Source organism: Biomphalaria glabrata, chromosome 9 (genome assembly GCF_947242115.1).
Source record: "Biomphalaria glabrata chromosome 9, xgBioGlab47.1, whole genome shotgun sequence".
Classification (NCBI taxonomy): Eukaryota; Metazoa; Mollusca; class Gastropoda; family Planorbidae; genus Biomphalaria; species Biomphalaria glabrata.
Window position 1 is genome coordinate 23,410,409 of NC_074719.1, and position 27,993 is coordinate 23,438,401.

General features: G+C 31.1%; 1 protein-coding gene across 2 annotated transcripts; it reads left to right on the forward strand.

The window, feature by feature from the left end:
• Window positions 1–738: 738 nt before the first annotated feature.
• LOC106056765 (flotillin-1-like) lies at window positions 739–27,953 on the forward strand. Of its 2 annotated transcripts, none has more exons than XM_056042540.1 (12): window positions 739–940; window positions 12,876–12,951; window positions 15,944–16,034; window positions 18,280–18,423; window positions 18,822–18,941; window positions 20,384–20,479; window positions 22,414–22,566; window positions 22,815–22,996; window positions 24,388–24,433; window positions 24,640–24,777; window positions 25,270–25,434; window positions 26,290–27,953. In XM_056042540.1, the coding sequence occupies exons 1-12, from the start codon at window positions 895–897 to the stop codon at window positions 26,314–26,316; spliced, it is 1,284 nt and encodes a 427-aa protein (XP_055898515.1). In that variant the 5' UTR covers window positions 739–894; the 3' UTR covers window positions 26,317–27,953. The 2 variants fall into 2 exon arrangements, with proteins under 2 accessions (XP_055898515.1, XP_055898516.1); XM_056042541.1 differs by lacking the exon at window positions 20,384–20,479 and adding an exon at window positions 20,808–20,903.
• Window positions 27,954–27,993: the final 40 nt, after the last annotated feature.

Here is a 27,993-nt window from a genome sequence, read left to right on the forward strand (position 1 = left end):
AAGTGTCATTTAAAACAAATATACAAACCACCCGCCCAATACGAGGAAAGCGCAAACAAGGACGTCATCGTATAACTTGGCGCCACACCTTCATGAACACCAGGTGGGAGGAGGCTTCAGACATTTCCAGCGACATATCTATGTGGGAGACAGCTTGCCACCTAATGCGCCGAACGGCGCAGGACGGCCTAAGTAAGTAAATCTATAACTTCAATGCTACAAATATGCTAGTTACAACACGTTTAAAGCGAAAAGAAAAAAAAAAGAAAAAATAGTAATATCAAAAAAAAAATTAATTAAAAATCCAATTTTCCGGTGGTCTTAGGCAATCCTTGGCAAACGGTCATTCGACCTCCAAAGGTTGAGAACCCGTGCTCTAATATAGTGTAGGCTACTATTGGATTTTTAGAGATCGCGAAAAACACAGTCGATTGTAACTGTGTTCCTATTACTCGGCCACGCCCCCTCCTTATTTTCTAAAACTATTATTAATATGCAATCTAAATCTAATTATTTAGATTATTATTATTATGTACATTATCAACTATACTATACAGAGAGAGAAAGAGAGAGAAAAAATAAAGAAATAGAGAGCGGATTATATATAGAGTCTAGTATATATAGTCCCATTATTTCAACTTTTATTTATTTTTTGTTATCATTATTAAATTGCGAAATTAATTTGAACTAAGTCAATGGAAAATATATTATAACCAATGAGAGTAGCTCCTTGTCGTTAGCCCTTGTTGGCAAAATAATCAATGTATTCTGCTGGCAGCCATAACTTCACTTCTGTTGTTATTCATTATTGGGTTTAGAATCCAAAGTTACCTGTTTCTGTTAGGTGCCAAAAAATATTATAATAGTTATTTCGTTTGTAATTTCGCTGTCATCATGGGATTTGAAACTTGTGGACCTAATGAGGTGATGGTGGTCTCAGGTAAATTTCTAGATATCTAGGTCTAGATCTAAAAAATATTCTAAAGTCAGTAAGTAAAAGTTAAAAAAAAAAAAGGTACAAAAAAAAACACTGGCGGCACTGGCATTGAATTCATTGATGTCAGTGATGAACCATTATTACCATAAAAATAACGAGGTTACAAAGACAGTGTGGAAACACAAAGTGAAAATCGGCCCCTGAAGTGGTCCACCCAGGCAGGTAAAAAGGCAGGTTTCAATATTATCAGAATGAAATTCTATTAGTAGGTATGTGACAAAATTTTTGAAATTTTTTTTTTTTTAAATTGGATAATAAATTATTAAAGATCTTGTTCTGAGCTTTCCAATGAGGTATAGAATGTTATTATGGGTCCAATAGATAAAAAAATACACACAATTTTGACGCGTTTTCACTTAACATTGAAGCAATGGGAAACCATGGCACAAGATTTTCTGAAAAAATGAACAAAAATGTGTACCATTTCGCTACTTTTTATCACATTGCTATAATCTATATATCAAAATAAAGCTTAGGGTGTGCTTAATAAATGTATTTATTTTTTTTATACAGTTTATTTATATATATATTTTTTTTTTAATTTTAACCAACTCAATATGAGGTTCTCATTATTTATTTTTGTAATAAAATGTTCTTATCTTTCTATTTTAACAAAATGTTGATAACAGATAAGTGAAGCACTTATCCTGAGCTTTCCAATGATATATAGAATATTGCTATATGCCAAACGGTTAATTTTTTACAATTTTTTTTAACGCGTTTTCACTCAACACTAAGTGAGGTTTTCTTAAAATTGAACGAAAATGCGTGACACTTTGCTAATCTTTATCACACCACTAAGAACCATATATACTGTTACCAACATAATGAACAAAATAAATCAAAGTGAATAAAATTATATTCATTTTCATAAAATTTAAATAATTTTTTTTTATATTTCAACATGGCATTATAATATTTTTTTTTATATTAAATGTTACTTGTCAAGATCCTTCCAATGATATTTAGATTATTGAAATAAGTCTAACCATTCAGAAATGTAAAAATTCTGATGCAATTAAATTTAGGCCTAACAATGAAATCAATGAAGCATACCATCTCACTCATTTTTATAGCACATCTAAAAACAACACCAAGATAAAGATAAAACTTTAGATGTGATAAACAAATTTATCTTTAGATTCATGTATATTTAAAAAAAAATAAAAACTTAAAATCATTTTGTATAGAAAAAAAATTAATTACTTACATACATTTTTCTTGGAAATTGATAATATGATGTTAATTTTTAAGTATAGCATGGTAAGATGGCAAGGCATAAACGATTGCTGGATTTGTGCCGATAACGTAGATGATGAATGCGATAACATAGAAATTAAGTTCGACCAACTGATGATGAAGCCCATGGTGGTTTATTTGTTAATGACATAGGGACTCGACATGCAAATTAGTCAGTACTGAATGACGATAAAATGAATGGTGGCTTCTGTGTGTTAGTAGCATAGAAAAGCAGATATCATGCAAGTAAGCAGCATAGAATGATGATGAAGTCAATGGTGGTTTATTTGTTGATGCCGTAGTGACTCTGATGACATGCAAATTAGTCAGTACTGAATGACGATAAAATGAATGGTGGCTTCTGTGTGTTAGTAGCATAGAAAAGCAGATATCATGCAAGTAAGCAGCATAGAATGATGATGAAGTCAATGGTGGTTTATTTGTTGATGCCGTAGTGACTCTGATGACATGCAAATTAGTCAGTACTGAATGACGATAAAATGAATGGTGGCTTCTGTGTGTTAGTAGCATAGAAAAGCAGATATCATGCAAGTAAGCAGCATAGAATGATGATGAAGTCAATGGTGGTTTATTTGTTGATGCCGTAGTGACTCTGATGACATGCAAATTAGCCAGTACTGAATGACGATAAAATGAATGGTGGCTTCTGTGTGTTAGTAGCATAGAAAAGCAGATATCATGCAAGTAAGCAGCATAGAATGATGATGAAGTCAATGGTGGTTTATTTGTTGATGCCGTAGTGACTCTGATGACATGCAAGTTTGTGTGTACTGGATGACGATAAAGTAAATGGTGGCTTCTTTTTGTTACAAGCGTAGCAAAGCAGATATCATGCAAGTAAGCAGCACATAATGATGATGAAGTCAATGGTGGCTTATTTGTTGGTGCAGTAGTGACTCTGATGACATGCAAGTTATTATGTAATGGATGACGATGAAGTAAATGGTGCCGAAGGAACTCTGATGACATGCAAGTAGTTGAAGGACATCATGAAAGTATAAGGCACATGTGGGAATTTATGAAGGGTTAAATGTGTAATTTAATGAAGGGTTAATGATAAATGGATTGGAAAAAAAGTGTTGTTTTTTTATGATAGTTAAATGTTTGAGAGATAAAAGGTTAATAGGAAATATGATGATTTGTGTTTGAAAAAACTTAATATTGAATGGTACACATGAATATAAAAAGGAAAGTTTGCATATCTTTACAGTCACAAACTTGAAGTGAAGACAACTTTATAAAACTAATAATATTATTATTTATAAAAATTATTAAATATTTTAATTTTAAGTTATGGCTTTACATTACACATTATTTAAATTAATTGTTTATGAACCATCAATACAATTTTAAAATGGAACAGTATATAAAAAGTGATGATGTACCACGTATAGTAAAAATAGCTAAGAAAAATAGTTAATTGGCTTTATTAAATTTGATAATTATTTAATTAGATGATATAAAACAAAATAGTGTGTTAGAAAAAAAAGCGCAATAAAAAAAAATGTGAAGTACAAGTAGACAACAACTGGTGTTATTTCAGATCTACTGGGAGGACTAGAGAAACACTTATAAGGTAGCATTATTAATTTTAAACTTTGCAGTATTACATATGATGCAATGGGAAAACAAATTTAAACAATATGTAGGTTTTATAATTTTAAAAATTATAGTTGCATGAAGAAAATGAATAATAATCAAATTATCAAAAAAAATCCCAACACAAATGTTTTGTTACAAATTTACAGAAATAGGGGATTTACTTTTCTGTTGAAAACAACAACAAAAAAAAAATAAAATATTTAATGATCATTCTTCATAATTGGATAGTTTTATTTACATATTTTTTTTTATTAAGGTACTATTTTATTTTAAATATTTCAAAGCTTAAAAAAAATAGTATAAAAGGATTAAGACTATGTTTACCTCTAGTTAATTTTATAATAGTATAGAATATGTTTAAAATTAATGACATAAACTTTACAGTTTGAAAATTTTATAAAAGTATTTATTTTAGTGAAATGTATTAGTCACTGATGATTAGCTAACAGATTTATTAGTGTGTTATATTATTATGTGCATTGTTTTACCACCCAATTATAAAGAATCCCTGTTAGTCAGACAGAAGTGAAACTGGAACATTTTTGTCAATGGGTAGGGAAAAATCCTTGATGTTAACAAATACTATTCTACAGTAATGTCAAGTCTTTGAACAGTATGTCACAGGCAAGCTGATACTTGCTCATGTCATAGTCAACCCCTCTACTCTCATCCTCATCATCCAGCCAATATTTTACCAAATATACATCTTTCATTCCTTTTTTAAGTCCCTTTACCCTGCCACTATATAATACAGGGCCTGCACTGTACCAATAGTGACAGATCAACCTGTCAATAACATTTCCAGATAACAATTCCTGCACATCCATCCAAGTCTGTTCAGTCACGTTAGTAATCAGTTCCTTAATCTTGTCAATGTAATTGTCTTGTCTTAAAAGTTTTTCAATTTTCTTTCTTTCTTTCTGTTCTGTCTCCTGGTTTTTTTGCTCCGCCCTCAGAGCAATCTCCTTAGTCACCTCTGACGTCCTCACTCGATTAGCCTGCCTCCTACTGCGAGAGACACCAATGGCCCAAGTCACCCTTTCAGTCATATCTGAGACACTCAGAGAATCTAGATAGGCTACAGTTCTGTTCTTTAGGGAACGGATTCTAGAGGACATGTAGCACATCGTTGCATTTGGTGCTTTTTTCTTGGCTGCACTAAACATGCCAATCACCTCTTCAGAATCCATGTTATGTAGCCTAGCAGATTCTGTCTGGGTGCTCATCAGATCAGACACATTCATACTAAGATACCTTTTATACTGCCTATTGATAGTTTCTGCAATAGAAGACAGACTAGCTTTTATCATGTTTTCAACTTCCTTATCTTGAGGGCAGAGCAAAAGAACCTCCAGTATGGGATCATTAACATCAAGGATTTCACCAAAGAAGTCTAGGTTTCTTGTGAAAATACTAAAGGGATTACTAAGGCATTGATCTACTTGGGCTAGAACTTCTTTAATGACTGTGACAGCCCCAAGATGAGAAACAGCTTGCGCACCAGGCGCAATGTAAAATTTTTTCATCCAAGGGCTTGTCAACAGTTTCCCTACCACACCCATAACAAAAAGTTGTTTCTTCCCAGTTTCACTATTGAGGTCACTGTGCAGGCAACTTATCAGCGATCCAGAGGAAAGGGCAGGGGATTTTAAAAATGATAATATTTGGTCATAATGAAGGACCAATATTCCACATGTATGAAAAAAAACGTGCAAACGATTTCCCCTATACCGTGGAATAAGGCCCTTGGGTAAGTTTTCATTTAGTAGAAAGGAAATAAAATTTTTGGGGTCACCCTTTCCATCTCGATATCTGAGTTTGTCTATTTGTAAGACAATGTTGCCTGCTATGCAGTCACTCCCAATAAGGCTGCTCCTTTCTGTCTGCAGGGACTTAAGTGCCAACCTGCAGCCTTTTGAAATACTATCAAGTGGGTGCAGGTGGCAATTAAGTTCATTTAAGGTTTTACCCCATAATGCATTTAATTTAACTATGGAAGCATGATTTACTGATGCCCGGTCTGACATAGTGTTGGAAATATTTTTGATAATTTGATTATAACTAGTGGAAAACTCTATCTTATGGAAATCAGAATAAACATATGCTAAATTTTTTATAGATTCAATTAAGTGTTTTTCATAGTCCTCAGCCCTCCCACCACTCAACTGATCTAAAGCTATAACAAAAGTATCAGTTGGAGTGGTGAGATGTACTGAATTGACAAGAACACCCTCTTGGGTTGTGGCATCAAACCCAAGAGTTAGATGTGGTGTTTTCATGGCAACTTCAGCGGCTTGTAGGTCTGAAATAACACCAAGTTCTCTTACAAAGTTGTCTACTGATGTTCTGTGAGGGACACAATCAAGAAGCACACCCAATCTCTGTGATAAACTACTAACTATAGGGGAGATGGAAGAGGTTGGGGCTTGGTATAAAATACAATTAAAAAACATTAATCTTGTCATAACATCATACATTTTCTTATTTTTTTTAAGGGACCTAGCTTTATTTTCTTTTAATTCTTTAAGTTCATCTTCAAGATGTAGTTTATCACTTTGAAGGGATGTTATGATTGCGTCCTTCACAGCCAATTCTTTATTGAAAGATGATTTCATTTTTTTTAATATCTCTTGATGTTTTTTTGTTTGCAAAATACATTTTTTACATTTTAAAAAACTTTGTTTGCCAGAAGCAATTTCATATTCATGCAATTTTTTTAATAACCTATTAATTCTCTCATTTTTTCGGTGAACAGACCGTCTAAGATTTTTAATAAGGTTAGGCTGAGAATTGATTTGAGATTTTAATAAACATATTTTTTTCCTATATTTATTCTTGTCTTCACTTCTTGCCTGGGACACAAAAGAAAGTCGTCTTTTTAAATGTCTTCTGCGAGGGGTTAATTCATCATTGCTTCTTAAATTTGATGAAACAGGATTTATTTCAGTTTGCTGTATAACTTTTGTTGGAGTTAAATCAGGGTTAGAAGCAGTTGTGGTAGGTAACTGATAAAAAATTTGACAGCAAATGTTTTGAATTTCAGACAAATATTTTGTTATATTATTTTTATACTTTCCAAGGGTGCATTGAATTAAATAACGAACTTTTGAAATCAAACATGGATTAAATGGGAATCCAAAAATTGAAGCAACACTTTCAGCTGTGGATGTTTGAGAGGAGTGATTTTGCAGATAAATTAGGAGGACATGTCCTTTTAGGCATAGTTTATTATTGTCATCAGGTGTAAGTTCAGAATAATTAAAATTTTCATAAAGAAATTTGTAGAAAATAGTGTCTTCAATATTTGTACAGGATGAAAGCTTTCTTTTTCTTTGTCTTGGCATGATATCAGTTAAAGAGTATAGGTGCGTAAGTGAATAATCCAATGGAAAATCTTAAAATAATTCTTGAGAAATAATTGATAGTAGATTGTATTGTAGATCTAGTAATTAGGTAAACATTGAAGTTGATTCTATTGTAGCTCTAGACCATCTAGTAATTAGATAAACATTAAATTACAATCTATAGAAATTATATAAAATTTAAGTAGCCTATATTAATCATAGAATTAAATAGTCAAAAAAAAGGTGCTGGTATGCCGTACCAATGTGTACTGTCAAAAAAAAAAAAAAAGCCCTGTATATATATATATATATATATATATCAATGGCCTGGGTGACACGATGATCATTATGTGCTGCTATATCATCACTTCTATCATACTCATATAGCATTAGTATGATAATAATCATAGCAATCAGAATGATTAACATATATGTAAAAATGTAAAATGTAAAAATAAAAAAATTCTAATCAATCTATCTAGATATATTGAATGGAATATATACTAAAATGTTTTACATGTTTCGGATGTTCCTTCAGAGTTGAAGATAATTACTTCCTAGTCCAAACCTCCCGCAGGACGATGGGGGATGGAAGCGGGCAGGGTTTGAACCCGGGACCATCGATAAATCTGAACGACAGTCCAGCGTGCAAACCGCACGACCAGGCAGCCATCCATACTAATATAGATATATTAGAGCCAATATCTAATTCTAATATGAATATTAATTAAGATTACAGGATAAAGCAATCAAACTGTCTTAAATAAAATTAATCAGATCTACTGATCTAAAGTAGTCTACATCTAGTCAATCTAGTATAGAATTCTAACTAACTAGATATAGATAGGCCTTCTTTATGTAGTTAGATAAGATCTACTTTAATACATAATTTAGTTAATACAGTAGTTGAGTAGTATAAAATATAAATATAGTCAGAGTAGATATAATAGAAATAAGAGTCAGTAAAATAGACTGGGCTGGGTCTGTATTAGAACTGTAATTAGTGTAATATTATTTAAAATTTTATAGACAAATTGTTCTAAATTAAATAATAGTAATACTAATAGATCTAGTTTTTTAAAGACATCTAGCTAGATCTATATAGATCTAGTATGTATTATATAGAACTAGAGTCTATATATATATAATATAGATCTATATTCTAGAAAGTCTAAATAAATAAATAATAGATCTATAATCTATATTATTCTATAAGTATAATATAGCCAATGAATTAGATTAGATTATTTTAGATCAAGTAATTAGATAATTAGATTTAGACTTAGATTATTAGATCATTAGTAGATATAGATTATAGATTAGTCTGATTAGATATAACATTATAACATATAAATTATAATGACTAACTTAGACTAATGATATTGATATAGATAAACTTTGATAAAGTAGATTTTAGTAGTGTAGATCTAATCAAGACTAAGTAAGTCACTAATCTATTCATGATCTATCAAATCAAATTCAATAGAGTAAAATAGTTAATCTAGAAATGTCTAGTCAAGTCTAGTATAGAGTCTAGATCTAGATTTTGTTTGTGCAGTAATTTGATTCAAAAACATTTAGATCTAGATCAAGATCTAACTAAGCAGATCTAAAATTCACATATAGATCTAGACTCTAGACATCTAGATCTAGATATCACTATTTCATTACGAAATGTAAATACTTAAATAGATCTAGACTCTAGACTAGATTCTAAATGTTTACACTTGACTACAGACAAAAAGGCTAAAAATAGTTCATTGTTGTCACGTGACCGTAATGATAAATTGATTTTTTTTTCACCTTTTAACATGTAACATGCTTGAGCAAAATGCTAATAGAAAAGACATAACCGGCTATATAGGAAGCAGAATAAATTAAATTAATAAGAAAATGCACGTGTAACATGACTAATTCAAAATATTATTTGACAAAATGGTTTTTGGATGCAATCATTTGCCAAAACTGAAAAACCTCGAGGTCTGATCCATTGCCGCCATTTTTTAAAAAAAGTCACATTTGTCATGATTTGTTGCCTCACAGGAATTTAGACAAAAATCGCATATACCAACATATTACAATGAAATTTGCTCAACTTACGGCCATTTAAATTATCTTCCAGAATAAACAAACTTTTTAAATGACAAAACAACCTGAAGCACGTATTAGATCTACAAAATGACGAACTTTTTACGAAAGTTCGGCCAAATAAAAAAAAAACACTTTTTTTTTTAATTTCATTAATTTTTTTTTTAATTATTGTAAAAAAAATATTCACAAATAAAAAAACTAGTCTAAAATGCTTCATATACTGACTGGTTCTTCATTGTTTAGTTTAAATCAATAGCACCCTTAATTTAATAAATATAAACATGAAAAATGGCGTCGCCACTTTTCCCGCGAGTCGAAAACTGTCAACATCCGGGAATTTCGCATAGCTACTATTAGCAGACTATTATAATTAGTACTCATAGGCATAGACAAAAATGATGTCAAATGACAGAGAAGAATGGAGAAAAAGGGTTAGATCTATAGTAGCTTCTTATATTAGGCACAGCTCATCGAATTCTCCTTTAAGAAACACGTCACTTATTTTGTTTATAATTAATTTGTTTTTATGTTTGGAGCTAAAAACGACGTTTCGGGACAGTGCATATGTCCAATTTTAGATAAGTTCCTGTATTTTTGTTCCGCTTTTCCAAAGCAGAGGGCAGTTTTTTAGATTCTCTGTAACCAAGTATGTAAAGCTATTGTTTTAACCTCCCCCGGCAATTCATACCCATATAAGGGATTAAGGCTATATTATTAGCCTGTTTGATCGTAGGCTGATGGATATATCAAAAAAAGGTTCCAAACATCTTTAGAAAGACATTTCAATCACATTTATTCCGTAAGCTGTGAAATAAAATTAAAAAAGGAGGTGTTTCAACATTAATAATGAATTTAACACATTCTCCTATAGTGCACAAGGCAAAATCGTAATAAGAAATATTACTGGGATTAATAAATCTATGATTTTTTCAATGAATAAACATGACCTAGATCGAGATATATATAATATATAATTTATGAATGAAAGAAAAAGTGTGGGCTGCTAATTTGAAGCCAGAGACCATGCCCACTGCAGGTGATCACGCCAGGCGAGTGCTGGCGGTGAGGAAATGTATACACTAAGCGTGTAGTGTCACAACCTATCATACAGGCAGTGGAGGGAAGGGGGAGAGAGTCATGAAAAGAATTATAAGCATCTATGGGAGGGAGGGGATGTTAAGGTGTAACAAAACGAACATCCAAATTATGAAAAGAAGAGGGTCCTTGGATGGGAATTAAAAAGAAAGAGAGAATACATATGTAACCTATCATGTTTATTAAATTATGATAATTAATTTTTAGATCTATAATTTATAGAGATTTATTTCTGTCTGTTTCTACACATAGATTATATAGGTAGGCAGATATAAATAAATAAACTATAAACGATATATATATATATATAAATATATAGGCCTATATATATATATATATATAGAGAGAGAGAGAGAGAAAGGCAATAATATACTATAAATACATTTTGGAGAAGTGAATCTACTTCTTTTAATACAATCTAAATAATTTTTAATTAACATAGATATAATTTATTAGCAATAACATAGTGGTGTTTCTTAACGGTGCTCGATGTGCGCTAAAGGAGAAAGCACAAAAACTGCGTTTATTATAGGAGCATAAAGTGACCTGATTTATTTTAAAATAAAATCTTGACTATGAGTGGTAATTCAAAGAAACTGAGCTATTTTTATAGTCCTTTAGTTGCAGAATAAGAATCTGCTTTCAGTTTTTTTGTAAGTTAAACCGTCACCAAATAAAAAAATAAAATAAAAATTTGACCTAGTTCCCAAATACGGTGTGCCTAATATAAGAATCTACTATAGATGTAACTGTTAACAGTCACAAATAACAGATCTTGTATGGTGCCCCAGTCCCAGTGGTCCAGCAGACCAAAGTAAAGGATTGGTGAATGTGAAGTTAGATCTTTTCCTGGCCTAACTAATGACTTGTAATGAATATCTAATTGTTTTGTAAAGGGTCAATATTAATACTCTTAAAGTCTTATTCCTCAAGAAAAAAACATTTCGGTAAAAAAATAAAAATTTTCCTTTGGTTAAGTGCTCTATATTATAGTATATAAATCTAGTAATTATGCATTACAGACATTACAGTTCACGCGACTAAATATGAAAAACTACTTATTTATTGTTGTTTTAAATTATGTCCAACTTATATGCATACTAAATAGTTATAACTAAATAAATTTTTTCTCTTGAAAAAAATAGTAAACATTTTTTGTGTGTAAATATAGAGTACTTAGTATAATAGAACTTACAAAACGTAACAATACAGATGTTAAAACAATATTTTTTTAACAAAAAATCTACAACCGTTTGCATAAATGTGTTAAAAATATGGTAAATTGTCTTTGCATAAATGTGTTAAAAATATGGTAAATTGTCGTCTCCCCTAATATAGAGCCTCCCGTGTTTGTTACTATTAATAGTGAATAGTTGTAAAAGTGGTTTATTTTTATGAAAAAACTACTTGCATTTATAAGTGATTTAAAAAATTAGATTTTTCGCTTTTTTAGAAAAGAAAAAAGTAGCCGTTAATGAGAACTTTGAATGGTTTAAAATATTAAGATGTCTGTTTTTCACTATCTTTTCTAGTTTACGAGATCTAAATGGGACGGAATGACAGACAGGCCACATAAAACTAATAGCGTCTTTTCCCCTGTGGGGGCCACTAAAAATGATATTCAAATGATATTGCATACTTTTTTACTAGCTTACTAGTGAACTTCGAAGTGCTCCTTCCCTAGCAGGCTAGTATCCTAGTGAGTTTGAGTTTTTTGGCACATCGGCAATAGATCATCACTTAGAATGAGTTGCCTGAATCAGCCAGGAAAACCAATGACTGACTTACCATTGACAAGCACTTCACATGATATCAGTGTGAAATAACAGAACATGTTTGATTGTTGAATGTTGAACACATCATAATATTATATACTAAGACTCTAAATAATATAGATCTCTAGCATTAATAGACTATAAGTGTAAATAAGTCTTAGTACAAAGTTGGTGTATACTTGGGGGCTCTCAATGGTCAGACTAGACTAGATCCATATCTATAGAACTAGAGTGACTGCCTTCTAAACTTTAAGTCTAGACAGTTTTTATACACATCACTTTCAAAATAGTTATGCAAAATTAAATATTTAAATATATTATATACGTTTTAAAATATTTTTTTTTAATTAAATGAAAAATAATCAAACCTAAAAAAAAGTCTTCCACTTATTTTAAAAAAATAATAACAAAACAAATATATAGTGAACCAGAAATATAAAAAATTGAACATGTGAAGTTGCTAGTGGGTGCTATTTTCCTTGAAACATTGAAATAAAAATGTCTTCTGATGTTATGTAAGACATCCAAACAGATGTTGAGACATTTTTGAGTAAAATAAACTCTAACTAGAACCTTGATACTAAATAACTTAATAAATTGTATGGGGCTTGGGTTGTCTGAATAGCGACTGTTTACCATTAAAATAATTAATTTAAATAGATTATATTGTGGATTCCCATTTCATAAGTCAAGCATTATTTTTTTTATTAGGATGTTGCCACCAGCGTTCAGTATTTATTCCTGGTGGTCGTGTGTTTGTCTGGCCAGGAATACAGAAGCTACAACGGTAAGTACTTTATTATTTGTCACACAAACCACCATATTTTAAATAATGCAAGGATGCTTAGTAATATTTTATTCTACTTACTCAAACAGAGGCAATAGACATTTTTGCTTGAATAATAGTCACTTATATGTGTTTTGTTTTTCATTTTTAAACATTTGTTTTTATTTTTTAATTATATTATATTATATATATATAGAATAGAGTTGTATATATTATGTCATACTTTTTAAACATTTAGGAGTTCAAATGATTAATAAAACCTATAAATAAGCTAAACTTCAATATACAAGATAGTTATGAGCACTTGGTTAAAACTGTCATTCAGAGGATCAGTAAATTTCATGCATATCTGAAACATAACCATGAATGTATTTTTTTTCAAACATAAGCTACACCATTTTTTTTTAATTGTCTGAAATTCAGGCTACATTACATTCATTGCCTTAAATTACAAACAATCTCATAAATTGATTGTCACACCTCTACTGCTAGCTGTAATGCAAGATTGTATTTTTTTTTTTCATGTCTGATATTTCTTTTTATTTCTCTAATGCTGGTAGTTTCCAAGCTTGTTTATAAAGTCTGGTGTGAGTCTTAGACATACCAATGCACATTGCCACTTTCATGCTACACACTAACCACCTGGCTCATCTATTGCCATTATTGAAGACAGTATGGAGAATGTTTTTGGGCCTAATGACTTTAACATAAACAAACATGAACAAAAAACTATCAGCACCTTTCTTTGAAGAAGACCAAGACACCAACATCTACCTCAGGGATTCTGACACACTTTGTTCCTTTGAACTCCTGTGTCATCTTGAATAGGATTATGGCTACCTTGTTTTTCTGCCTGATAAAAATACCTTGTTACAACTGCTATTCTGTTACCTCCCATTTATGCCAGAAAATCCCTTGCAACTGACAAACATAGGTCAAAGGATGTTTAGTGTGCTGGGCTGGCTGCTGTTTGCACTTCAGAAAATCACTTTAAAAAAAAAGACATAACTTACATTTATGAAAATTCAGCTTATAAGCTATTTAGTGACATGATAATAAAAATTTCTATACTGTTAGGAAGCTACTGCTTTACATTAACAAATCATTTTTTAGTACATGAATTGCTGAGGAATTTTTATATTGTTATAAACTTGGTGGTGGCACAGAGAGGGGTAGTGGTGTGTGTGTAGTCAGCCGACGCAAATCGCCCTAGGCCAGCGCTAGACGAGCGGTCAACCGTGACGATTTACCACGGTCAGCCGAGACGAGTGTCAACACGGCGGTTCGGGAAGGATCGACGGCGGTCCGGGAAGGATCGACGTCGTGAACAGAGCTCAGGAGCGTCACGGGAGTTGTAGTCATCTGACCACCTAGAAACGTCGAGCGGCGTTCTGTCCGGTTCGAGAAGGCCAGTAGGGACCCTATATAAGAGCGGAGGTGTCGCAGTCAAGACGGTTCACGGCAGGGGTTCAGAGCCTGGTTCAGAAAGGAGGTTCACGACAAGAGTTCAGAACACGGTCGACTACAGCACAGTTCAGCGGTGTGGTTCTGTACGGAGCATTACGACGGTTCAGTGCGGAGTACTGTCAAGTACAGTTGAGACGAACGGCGTCTTGATCTTGGTCTGTGATCGAGTCCGACACAACGAACCCAAGTGTGTGAAGTCAGTCCCGAACTGTTGAACCCAGTGCAAGCCCGGAACGAGACGGAGAGGCCAGCGCAAGACTTGATGCGGCGGAACGGTGTTATCGGAGAGATATTTGTTATCGCAGAGCTATTTGTACTGTTCTACGTGCTGCCAATTGTACAGTATTGGCTGTTATTTATGGACATTAAATCTTTACGTTATTTTGGAGCCCTGACTTGTCAAGTTCTTTAAGTTGGTGGTGTATGGTGCAGTTTGCAGAGAGCCTGGATAGTGAGATTCGTAACAATATGTATCCTCAGCATCTATGTTATATCCTGCTAACACACTGAGCGCATATTTTGTTGTAGATGATACTGGGATTATAAGACAGAAGCTTTTTATTTTGACATTGCTACAATTGATTCTATTATACAGTGTTAAATCTTCTATAAAGTTTTTGTGTGTAAATATTTATATTAAACTTACAATTGATATCATCGAGATAAATTCTTATATTGTATTACATTTCAATTGCATTTGTTCTCTCAAATTTTGTCTACATCCTCATTCTCTGCTGCACTTTTATCACATACACTCATTCTCTTGTTGCAAGAATGAGCTTGAACACCATGACGCTGACCATTGAGAGCCCCCAAGTATACACCAAACAGGGGGTCTCAATCTCTGTCACAGGTATTGCTCAAGTAAGTTGTACTCTCCTGCTGAGCTCTTGGTGCCCTTCATCTTCCTCTCTCTTGTGGCCATGTAGGTTTCAGCAGCATTATTGTCTTGTTTTTGCAAGTGTGTTTCTTATGTTGTAGCCCTGGGCTTTTGTTTTTTTAAGTTTTGGAATATTTATATAAATCACATCTCTCTATTCCTACAAAACACAGAATTGAGAATATGTTCAATAGAAATCTTAATTTTGCATTTTGTCATTATGTATTTAGAGTCTTATTGTTTTCACTGTTCACTGAGAGTGTTTATGGAAGAGCAGTCAATGTTAAGTGTTGATGTTATTCTCTATTTTGTTGTTTTAGAATGATATCTATAGAGTTTTCCCTTCTTTAGTTGTAGCATCTAGGAAAGGATTTCTTATAAAATAACATGTAATACATCACTTTACCCAAAAATGTTGAAACATAAACATATTTCATTTTTAATATCAATTTTTAAATACATATATTAAAACAAAAAGATTCATACATAATAGTAACTGGACTGCTTTTGTTTAGTTAGAAGTATCTTAATTCAATCACAGGCTAAATTTGCTTTGTGTAGTTCTCCTGCCTTTTGTTTTAGAAATTATATTAAATTCTTAAGTAGTGTGCTCGTGTTTGATCTCCCCCTGCCCCCATGTTTCAGACTATCACTCAATACAATGACGCTGACCATAGAAAGCTGTAATGTATACACCCAGCTAGGAGTAGCTATCTCTGTCACTGGCATTGCTCAGGTAAGCTAAAGAGTGTTACAGGGGGAAAAAAAAGAAATAGAACCATTTCCACCCCCCACCCCCCCAATTCTAGCCTGCTGAGTCTTGTAGCAATATATTGAAGCATTAAACTCCCCACTGTCCTCTTTCATGTATGGTCTCAACTGAACATTATCAGCTACATGATGGACTCATGATTAGGTTCAGACTAACTTTACAATGCTGAATGCTTGTGGTGAAATTGAAGATGTAAAATGGTGTAGGGCAGTGATGCAGTGTAGAAAATCACCCTTCATAAAAAAAGGTAAAGATATATATCTTTTCCTACGTTAGGGCCTTCACTATTAACCTTTAACATTTGTTTGTTTATGAAATGGGAATGTAGAATCTACCTGGATCTTTACTTTTTTGAGGAGCATGATAATAAGCCAACATATTTGATTTGTTAAGAAAGTGTAGCAGCATATAAATAGCATTATGAAACAAATTGGACTGCATTCTTGGTTTGAGCTGTGAATAAAAGATGGTTAAAGGTTAAACTAAGTCTAGAGATTAAAGGATTTGTGAGAATATTTGCTAAAAGACATAAAAAATTAGCCTTTGGTAAAACTAGTTACAATGTTGCTCAGATTTTAAGTAAAGAAATGAAGCCACTTTCCGACGCGTAGAAAAAAGATAGATAAACTTCCAATGTCTATTCATTAATGTAAGTTTCTAATCAAATAGTTTCAGGTTGATTTCATTTCGTTTTTGTACCTTTTCGGTCATGTGGCCTGCAACACAAAAGTCGAAAATTAAAATGGCCCGCAGGTCGAATTAGGTTGAGCATCACTGGTGTAGGGAATTTGTTAGATTTGTGTATGTATGTAATGTAATTGTTAGTTATATTGCTTGAATTTGTCCCCCCCCCCCCCCCCTTTTTGTTTTTGTTGTGTGCCTCAACTGCAAGACTGTTTCCTTGTTACTCATATACACCCTGTTGTATATTAGCTGTAGACATGCACTTAAACACATTCGATGCCAGCTAGCATTCAATTTTAAACTCATTCCATTGTTTTTCATTATGCAGCAGCAATATACATTTTAATTATTTTTGCTTTTATTTTTTATTTAAGATAGAATGAATATTGTAAGGTGCAAAAATAGATTGAACCAAAACAGAATATTTTCTTTTATTAATTTTCTAGACTATCAAGAAAAATATTTGTTAGTTATTTAAAATAAGAAAAAGAGAAGGAAACTGGATAGAGGGAGACATTTATTGTAAGACAACATTATTAAAATAGTTTTCTTAACGGAATCGCTTAACTTGCATATATCTGATTTGTATCAGGTTAAAAAAAAGCAACACAACTTTAACAAAACATATTTGCTGGTCCCACCAACTTTCCTTAAACCATACCCATCCAAAAAAAACACAAATATTAAAATTACATTTTAAAAAAAAGCTCATATAAGGGAAATAATGACACAATCACTGCCACATCACAGTACTGCAAGATTTATCTCTTTTCCATTTAAAACAAAATAAATTAACTACCACTTATTAATTAACTTCCTAGCTAATTTTTTTTTATTGATTCAATAAATAATTATGTTCAGTTTCATCTTGAACTGAGAATGGGAGATGAGAGAAATAATGTGGACAGAGTTCATTTAATTAAGCTTTGGAAAAAAATTTGCAAACAGTTTCATTTGAACACATTTTTAAATTGTAAGTTGACTTGGTGTCATGAAAGTTCTGTTGTACCTGTTTTCTGTTATATGTTACTGTAGTCGTGGCATGCTCATTTTCTCCCTATGTTCTTGTAATGCTGTTGATTATGTTTGGTTTAGGCTAGGAAGTTTTAGATGTTATGTTAAAATTAATTTTTGCACTAAAGGTAAACATATTTACTTTAAGCAAAGAAATACAGTCATTTCATTTTTATAGTGAGCTTGGTGTGTGTATATTTTGATAGTCGTCTTTTAAAATGTTCTTAACATTTAATTAATAAAAAATATTTAGAAAAAAAAAATCATGCAGTTAAAAATATTTTTTTTATTTCTTTCAAGCATGTATTTTAAAGAGGTATTTTAAAGAGACTAAAAAACACCACCATCTCTCACAAGCATATTTTTTGTGTGTGATTATGATGCTCTTTAACTAGATATCTCTTGAAACTATGGAAGTTTGGTTATATTTATTCAATAACAACATTTTAAATATAGTGTACTATCTAGAAATGTATTTGCCAAAATGAGAACTCTATGTGGTGGGTTTCAGGTCAAAGTTCAGGGCACCAATGATAAACTACTTCAGGCTGCCTGTGAACTTTTCCTGGGTAAGTCAGAGAAGGATATAAGAAAAGTAGCCCAGGAAACTCTCGAGGGCCACCAAAGAGCCATCATGGGCAATATGACAGTGGAGGTAAGTTGTTATAATCAATATAAAAACATTTTTTGTGTGTTTATTCTAACAGTTTGTATACATCATCATTCAAACTCAATTTCTTCATTTTAAGAAAAAGATTGATAAGTAAAGAATAAAATGTTTCTTAGCTGAAAAGTATACTAGTTAGCTGCAGGCATTTCATGACCAAAGAAAAAGTCAATTTTGAGCATATATAGCATTAACATTCATCTTACATTGTAACCATTTCCAACAAAATTGAATTATGAAACATCTAGCTAAAAGTACACAAATTGGACAGATTTCAGACATTCTTACAAATGCATACTATGACATTAGTTTATGTTGTCAAAAAGTACACTGTGCCAAAAAATAAAAAAAAAACACACACACAACTAATATATCTTTCATAAAAGGAAATCTACAAAGATCGTAAAAAGTTTTCCAAAGCTGTTTTTGAAGTGGCCTCATCTGACCTGGTTAACATGGGCATCTATGTGGTCAGTTACACTCTCAAGGATATTAGAGATGAAGAGGTAGGTTCTGAGTTGAGTTCTATAATTGTAATTATTATTGAGAACAAAACACAACTTATTTTAACCATTGATTCATATTTAGATGAAATTAATTTCAATATGAGTTAGTAGCTCTAAACATTTTGTTTTTTAAATCTATAATTTTCTTTTAAGCGAAATATTAGAAATACTCAAGAAGTGATTAATAACCCAAATCTGAACTAAAGTGATTTATTAGCCTGCTACAGAAACTTGGAAGATCCAGTGTACTAAAATAATAAGAGAGCTGTAACCATCATTTGTGTTTGGTCTGTCCTTAAAATGAATATCAGTTTTATAATTCATGTATATTTTTTTTATTTATATATATATTATTTTTATTTCATATATGTATTTAAAAGGAATTCCAACTCTTTTAAGTGTGAAAATAGTCTAGTGATAAATTCTAGCAGATTTCAATTTAAAGTTACATTTTTGATTATCAGTATCTTCACAGGTAAAGATTAGTACGATCTCAATATCATGTGTTCTCTTTCTCTATAATTATTAATTTAATTTTTACTTGACAAAACATTATGAAAAGAAACGGTATAAAAAGATATTTAAGGTAATATTCTATCAGCACAGCGCTTTCATTGACAACAGAAACTGTGTAGGTAGGTGGTCATATGTTTCATCAAGATCCTTATTTCATGTGTCTCTTCATTTTGATATTAACATTTAATTTTTAATTATACACTTGTTTTTTAATTGATATTACAACAAATGGAAAAAAAATTCTATACAAGAACATAGTCATTGGTGTTACTTGGGCCAGACATGATGGGATCCAATAGCTTGAAACAACTATTATTATGTCCTATAAATTGTGTTCCCATTTTTGTTCTTGAATTATTAAAGAGATGTTACATTGTGTAAATGATTACTGTTGAGATTTATTCTAGTATTTAAGTGGTCTGGTGGCTGAGTAGTAAAGCGCTTGGATTCTTAAATTAGTGGTCTCGAGTTAGAATAAAAGTGATCTGGGATAGTTAAGATACCCCGATCCCACCCAACTCTAATGGCTACCTAATGCATATTGTTGTGCTGGTCACATGACACTCCTGTTAAAACAGAAGACCTTTACATCATCACATGGAAAGGTATGCAAGGGTTACCTTTACCTATAAATATTGATTCACATTTTCTCAGTGCCATTCTTTTTTTTTTTTTTTTTCATAAAAATGTCTAAATAATTTGAAAAAAAAATGTTCCTTTTGATTTTCAATAAAAAAAAAATCTATCTCCAGATAAATGACTTTTTTTTCAATACATTGTGTCAAAAAATTCCTCCACTCACCAACTGATTAGTTGTTCTTTAATACATAAGCAATACATTTGGTGTAAGCTCATTCCTGCTACAGAAGCTATATATCCCTGTCACTAAATTTTGATGAGACATTTTGTTCTATAAATGTCTGTAGGGCTACCTGATGTCCTTAGGTAAAAAAAGAACAGAAGAAGTGAAGCGTGATGCACGCATAGGTGAAGCAGAAGCCAGGCGAGATGCTGGTATTAAGGTGACGTTATCTTTTTATTGGAAACTATATCTCTTCTTACAGCGCTAATGATGACTTTATTTCAGCTGGTCTTCAGAAGACAACACTCCAGCAGCCTTTCTTAAAATGTTCATATCTTTACTTCATATTGACATTATTTTCTAATCGCTCTTTTTTTTCTCTTTTTTCAAACTTGCCCCTTTTCCAACCTTTGTCTTGATCTTTTCCTCTTTTTTGTTCATTCTTCTGATTTACACTTCTCTATGTTTACTTTCCATGTTATCTTCCTTTTCTTGCTCTCTTGGCCTCTCACTTCCTTTGGCCCATGCCATTACCCACTGTGTCAAAGATGTATCTGAAATCTCTGGGGATGGCCAGAACTGCCCAAGTGAAACGAGATGCCAGAATAGGAGAAGCTGAGGCAATGAGAGATTCTGGCATAAAGGTATTCTGCAATGTGCTTCTGGTCATATGGATGGTTGTCTTTTCTCGGTATCACTGATGTTTTATTTTTTTATATGTATTAGCATACAAACTTAGATCTTTGTTGCATCTTCATCTTGTGTTTGGGTATGTTGTCCTGTCCCAAACATCACTGTGCTGTTTAGTATCCACTTGATCCATTACATGCTCTTTTTTGAAGCCTTTATTATTTCATCTTTTGTAATGCTTTATCTCTAATTCAAGCTTAAAATATTTATTAGGATTTAAAATTATAATAACAATCAATTTACTCAAAAAAATATTTTGTTTAAAGTAAACTATTGAAAGTAAAGCTAAAAATTTATTAGGTAAAGCTGATCAAACATAACTTAAATGGAATGAATTTAATGATAAATGTTCACTATTGTAAGCTTTAGTGTGTGTTTTGTATCTCATTCTTTACCTTAACAGAATTCAGAAATTATGCTTTTTAAGTACTGTACATTCAGTTTTGAGTAGGTGAATAAAAAGACAGTTTTTTTTGTAACATTGAAAAATACAGAATGTTAGAAGATTTAAATCTGACTGGATAAAACATAATTCTAAGTTCTCAAAAGTTATAGAATGTGAAATAAATTAGAAAATTTGTTTTATGTTGTAAATGTTTTCATTGCTATCAATGAATATCACTAAGAATTTATTGTTAGTTGAAGACCAAAATAACTTTTTTATGTAGTTAAAATGCAAAGTACAATAGCTGTGTTAGACAGACATTCTTTTTATTGTAACTGTTAAAGTATTTTAAAAAGTAGTTTATATTCTTTTTTTTTTCATTATTTCCTGTCTGGAAGGTAGAAAGGTGGGGCTTAGTTCTGCCCTATGCTTCACAATGTGTCTAGAGATTTAGTTTGCAAACAACAAAGTCCTCTAACTATTTGTAAACTATGTACCTTACTCATGTTCTGCTTTTTGAGATTTGATTTGTTCCTTCTCACTCTTTTCCTTTTCTTAGTGATAGTAATGATCAATTACTTATTTGAGTGCTAATAGGTCAGATACTTCAGTTTTGTCTAGTGTATGCTGTGTCATTCATAGACTTTTTATTCAAACTAAATGTTTCATGTACATCCCAATATAACTTTTTCATTTTATTTTATGTTTAAGAAAAAACTAAGTTCCATTTTTATGTTTTAATAACTAGCACCTTTAGAAAATTGTAATTGTTAAATAGGGTTTCTTTCACAATATTTAAAGTTGATTGGTTCAGAAAAAAAAAAGAACCTTGTCAAATAGTTTGCATAAATGTAATTTATTTTGTTCTCTATTAATGTCAGTATTTCTATGTGTTCATGACTCTTTCAATGGCCTTGTTATACAATTTAAAAAATAAATTTTGCAATGTCATTTCCATATATATAGTAAAATTGTTTTGGATAAATATTGGTTAATTTAAAATATACAAAATAACTCAAAATTATGGAAGAAAAGGAAGTGATGTACTTTTAATAATATTTTTAATGTGCTTCTAATAGGAATCCATAGCAGAAGAAAAGCGTATGCAGGCTAGATATGTCAATGACATTGAAATAGCTAAATCCAGAAGAGATTTTGAACTGAAACAAGCTGCATATGACATGGAAGTGCAGACCAAGAAAGCTCAGGCCGACTTAGCATACCAACTGCAGGTACTTTTTGAGTTACCAATTTATAGGTTAATAATTTTTATTTTCTCATCGTGTAGTTTCATGATTTTTAAGAATTCTGATGGGATTCTTTTTATTATATTTTAACATTTGTTTTTGATAAGTATTAATCACATCACTTTAATTTTTTTTTTTTTTTTTTAAAGCAAGGGTTAAAATGTATCTTCATTTTCTAAAATTATTTTATGAATATGTAATAATGTAAAGGCTCATTCCATTGCGATTCACAGGCTGCCAAAACCAAACAAAGAATTCGAGAAGAAAACATGCAGGTGACTGTCATTGAGAGGGCCCAACAAATTCAGGTCCAGGAGCAGGAGATTACCAGAAGAGAAAGAGAGTTGGATGCTCAAGTTAAGAAGCCAGCTGAAGCTGAAAAGTTCAGACTTGAGAAATTGGCTGAAGCCAACAGGTGTGCACTGTCTGACTTAAAACTTTGACAGTAGTTTAGCTGTTATACTTTTGTCCATTGCAATTGTAATTTAGCAAAATTCTTTATTTTCTTACTCATAGTTATGTTTGAAATATCTTGTTTTTTCAAAACGTGTTAAAATAATTCCAGTTTGAATAGGGTCTTTACCATAAACACAACAAATAATCTCCTACTATTTTATTTCTTTAAGTGGGTTTAAAATAGTTTGATTGGGACACTTCAAGTTTTGAAGCTTGTCTATTACGAAAGGTCTGAGGATTTACTTGTGTATGAACACAGCAGATCTGTTGATACTACAGAGCCTGAATAGGATAATAGCCTTATTTTGTTATCACCTACTGGCTTTTTACTTTAGATTTATTTTGATTATCAATAGTTATCATACAGTTATCTTTCCATCATTGGAAAATATCTATTACAATGGTGGTAATGAAGCCTTTTTTTTTTTATATGGTTTGATATTGGAAAATAATTTTATGATTTGACTTGTAAGTTTTAGACTTTCATTCAGCAATGATGATTATTATATCCTAATATAAAACTCCTGCAGGATAGCAGTGGATGATAGCCATCAGGACTATCATTACAACAGTCTTAAGTACATACTACATGCTATCATACTACAAATATCCCTTTAGTAAACCTCTTGCTGCTGATTCCAGATTACTATTGCTAAGTCATAAAAGATCTCATGAAACATATATTGTACGTACATCTAAAATGAGCTTGATTATCCTAAGATAATCTTTCTGTTAAAAAAGACGCCTTGTTTCAGAATTTGTCTGTTGTCTTCATAGTGATGTATGACAGTAGAAATGTGAGTGTTTTGACATAAAAAATAAAGAATTGCTTTAGCAGAGAGATTTTGAAAAGTCTATTTCAAGAAAATTTTAGTTGACATTGTTGCAGATGCCTCTTTTGAAAAATGTATACATTTAAAAAAAAAAAAAAATTCTTTTAGAAGATGAAACAATGTTTCTTACTATAGATTTATAAATGCAAGGAAAATTATTATTTTTTTAAATTAATTGACCTGCTTTGTGTGTCACACTCATTGTCAGGATGTTGCACAGTCTGATCTGATTAAGGATGGATGCACTAAAGCTCTTCATGTATTCAATCCTGGTGTTCCTGGCTTTTTTTTTTTTTTAGAGCTGTTTAGTTTCATCTGCTTCAGTCTAGCTATTATTTAGGAAAAAAAACTGATAGCTAAAGCAATACTTTTTTCTTGTGTCATAGCTTCTGTCGCAAAATTCTACACACACACACACACACATATATATATATATATATATATATATATATATATATATATATATATATATATCATTTTATCATAAACACAAAATGTTATTTATTGTTTATTTCAGGATGAGAATTGTCATGGAAGCTGAGGCTGAAGCTGAAGCTATCAGGGTAAGTGTTCAAAACTGTATAAGAAGTTCTCAAGACTCCCTACATTGTGTTGCTTTAATTTATTTATTTCCTGTTTTTGACATATTCACATCTGTTATGTAAATAATGGTACGTACGGACAATAAAGATTATTATTATTATTATGTTAGAAATGAACGAGTAGTCATTCTCATTATTATTATTATATTTTCTTTTTCCTTTTGAAGATGAAAGGTGAAGCAGAAGCCTTTGCTATTGAAGCTCGTGCCAAAGCTGAAGCTGAGCAAATGGCCAAGAAGGCTGATGCTTGGAAAGATTATCAAGATGCTGCCATGATTGACATGGTCCTGGAGACTCTCCCCAAGGTTAGCTATTTGATTATTTAAATATATCTGTAGCATAATAACAAGTATATTCAGAATTTAGAATGGGCTTGTTAGATTGCTGACAAAGCTACCAATTAATTTGTATTTTATGCTACAGATAATACCTTTATTGATAGTTCAGTGTCTTAAGCTATTTCATCCAAAAGCTATTGTCAACAAACACAGACTAATCTAAGAAGCCTTGATAAAATGCATTGAAAATTTAGAAAAGAAAAAAAAAGCATTTTCATAATAGACTTTTATAATAATAAAATTAAAAAAATACAAAAATTAAATAGTAATGATTAGAACTACTACCTTTGAGTCATCATTTATAAATTTTCTATTATGTGTCCAGTTTATGTTTTAAATTTTTTGGATGATACATAAAATTTCCATAAAAATGATAATTTCAAATATTTTCATCTGAAATTTTATTTCACATTATAGATTGAAAAGCTTTATATATTTTAAAAAAAAAATCTTATTTAGATTGCTGCTGAAGTGGCTGCACCACTGACCAATGCCAGGAAGATAACCATGGTTTCGAGTGGTAAAGGTGACATTGGTGCCTTCAAACTGACCAATGAGGTGATGAGCATTATGGAGAAACTACCTAGTGTAGTTGAGAGCCTGACCGGGATCAACATTGCCAAGGTGAGTTCTTCCTTGCCTAATTGGCTTATGTAGTGGTTCGCAAACTAAGGAAACAAAGCTAAAGTAGCCCCACCCTTATTTCTCAAATTCATGTAAATATAACAATGAAAATAAGCAGATTATTAATCAAAGTAGGGCTTTAAAAATCAGTTTTTTTTTTTTTTTATTTTCAAAATGAAATACAAAAAATGCACATTTTATTACTAAATAAATATTAGAAACAGTGGAAGAAATATTTATGTGCAATGAAATACTTAAACAGATCTTTTTTATTAACCTAATGGTTTCCAGTATGTGGGGACATCTCAATGGTGATGTGATTGAAATGTATATTAAATATTGCAACTATTAGGTCATGCTAAATGATCTAATTTTAAAGGCTTATTTTTTTACTAGACTGAAAAATTGATTGATAAATATGTGTCCCATCAAATGACTGTCAAATGTAGTTAGTGACCTACTTGAGAAAGTTTTGAATCAAAGTTGATCTCAACTAACTCAGTAGTAGCAACAGTTGTGTATGTAAAAACAATAATTAAACAAGAATAATATTCAAAATACTTAAAAAAAAAAAGTTTACAGGAAGTGTTATTGTATCAATATGGGATCAAGTGTAATTATAATTATTTACAATCTTGATCCATTAAAAGATTTCAAAATAATTTCTAAGAATCATGGAAAATAACCAAGATGACTTAAAGGCTGTGAAAGAAGATAATTAGTGTTTTTATTGAGTGTATATTTACTTATTTCAGGCCTTGACAGTTTGTAGCACCAAAAAAAAAGTAAAATGTGTAATGAATTATTATTATAATTTTTTTTTTCTTTATACCTGAACCCTTTTGTTTGTTTCAGTCAATGAAATCAACTTCAAGAAAATAGACTTACTTGGATTGGAACTTGTCTACAAACAGAACAAACAACAGTAATCTTCTTATGGACTACATAGGTCCCTACCTACCTACCTATTGAACTATTGGTTGTAAAAATATAGCCTACTCATTTATATATTCTTTATGGCTCAATATGTCATCAAACAATTTCATAATATAAAACTCTATATTGTGTTAGCTGTTACACACCAATAGACTTTTTTTGACATTTCGATTCAATGTAAATATGAAAAGAAATATAACAATTGTACTCATTAAGTAACTAAACAAAACAATATTTATATTTTTTTAAGTTTGTATTTATTGACTTTATTTTTTTTACACCGTTTTTTGCAATATTGTATATTTTATTGAATTAGTAAAGTCTGGATATGTTTGGTAGTGAATGTGCTTGTTTTTCTACAGGAAGAAATGTATTAATCCAATTTTAAAGTTTGATGAATTGTCTTATGTTTAAAGTGTCTGTATGATTTTTTTCATTGTTTTTAATATTTAATTCCACATGGAATTTTTTATTTTTATGTTTATACTTTTGTTTCATGCTATGTGATAAAGTTAATTTGATTTGCAAGTATAATGTTTCAAGCCTTATTATGTGACTTAATATATGATTTAATTAAAAAAAAACAAAAATGAGGGAAAAAAATTAAAACTAGCACACCACTTGTATGACACCAACAATATTATTTTCTAGTAATTTGTTTTGTGGACAAAAAAGATCATGTTTATTAAGAAAAACAAATGTTTCTATTAAAAGAATCTAAGGCAGCTTTGTTCATTAAATACATTTTGCATTAATCATTTTTTAATAGATTTTTTTCATTATGTAAGCAAGTTGACATGTTTTAATTCAGATGAAATATTCTAGGTTTTGACTGGTATACATTTTGTTTTTCTGAACTAATTATTTAAGACAACAGTAGCTTATTTTTTGGGGGTCTAAAGATGTGATGATTTTTTTCCTTTTTTTTTATTCTCACACTAATCATTGATTTCTTTAGTTGAAACATAATAATCAACTATTATACATACTATAGTCATATAAATATTTTTGTATTTAATCAAAGATCCTTGTCATACCATTTTAGCACTATATTCTCACTGCATTTACAGTACCTAGTTCTGTGTTCAACACTTAATGTTAGATGTTATGTAGTGCCATTCATGTGTAATGAGATTACTTTTATGAACTGTTGCAGCAGCAATGTGAATGGAAAAACTTTGGCAGTGCTTCTCAAACTGCAAACTCCTCTCCTGATAGTGCATCATGGTGCATGTGTGGCAAAAGTCGCGCTGGCAATTTTGAGAAGTACTGCAATGAAAGACTAAGAGTGGAGGTTGTGGTGGCTAAAAGGGGTTGATGTGGAGGCCACATTTGTCTTGTATTAAGTATTAATTGTGGAACCAACATTTTAATTTTCATTATGATATTATTGTGTGTACTGTTTTGTTGAGTCTACTTGTGTTGAATTTTCCTTCACATTGCTAAGTAGATGTAGAATCAACTTCATTTGTACATAGCAGCTCATTGTTGTAACATTTTTTTAAAATGCATTACCTCCCTTTGTCATTTTATATTTTTAATTCAATGTGTTTTCCCAAAATAAAATTATGTTTTTTCATTAATCTTTGTTAAATTGCATTTATACTTGTGTCATCAGTTATT

Excerpts from the sequence above, each read along its gene's own strand:
- LOC106056765 (XM_056042540.1), top strand. The coding sequence starts at position 895 with ATGGGATTTGAAACTTGTGGACCTAATGAGGTGATGGTGGTCTCAG. Across the intron at positions 18,424-18,821 it reads TGGGCAATATGACAGTGGAG|GAAATCTACAAAGATCGTAA; the intron begins GTAAGTTGTTAT and ends CTTTCATAAAAG. Across the intron at positions 22,997-24,387 it reads AAATTGGCTGAAGCCAACAG|GATGAGAATTGTCATGGAAG; the intron begins GTGTGCACTGTC and ends TGTTTATTTCAG.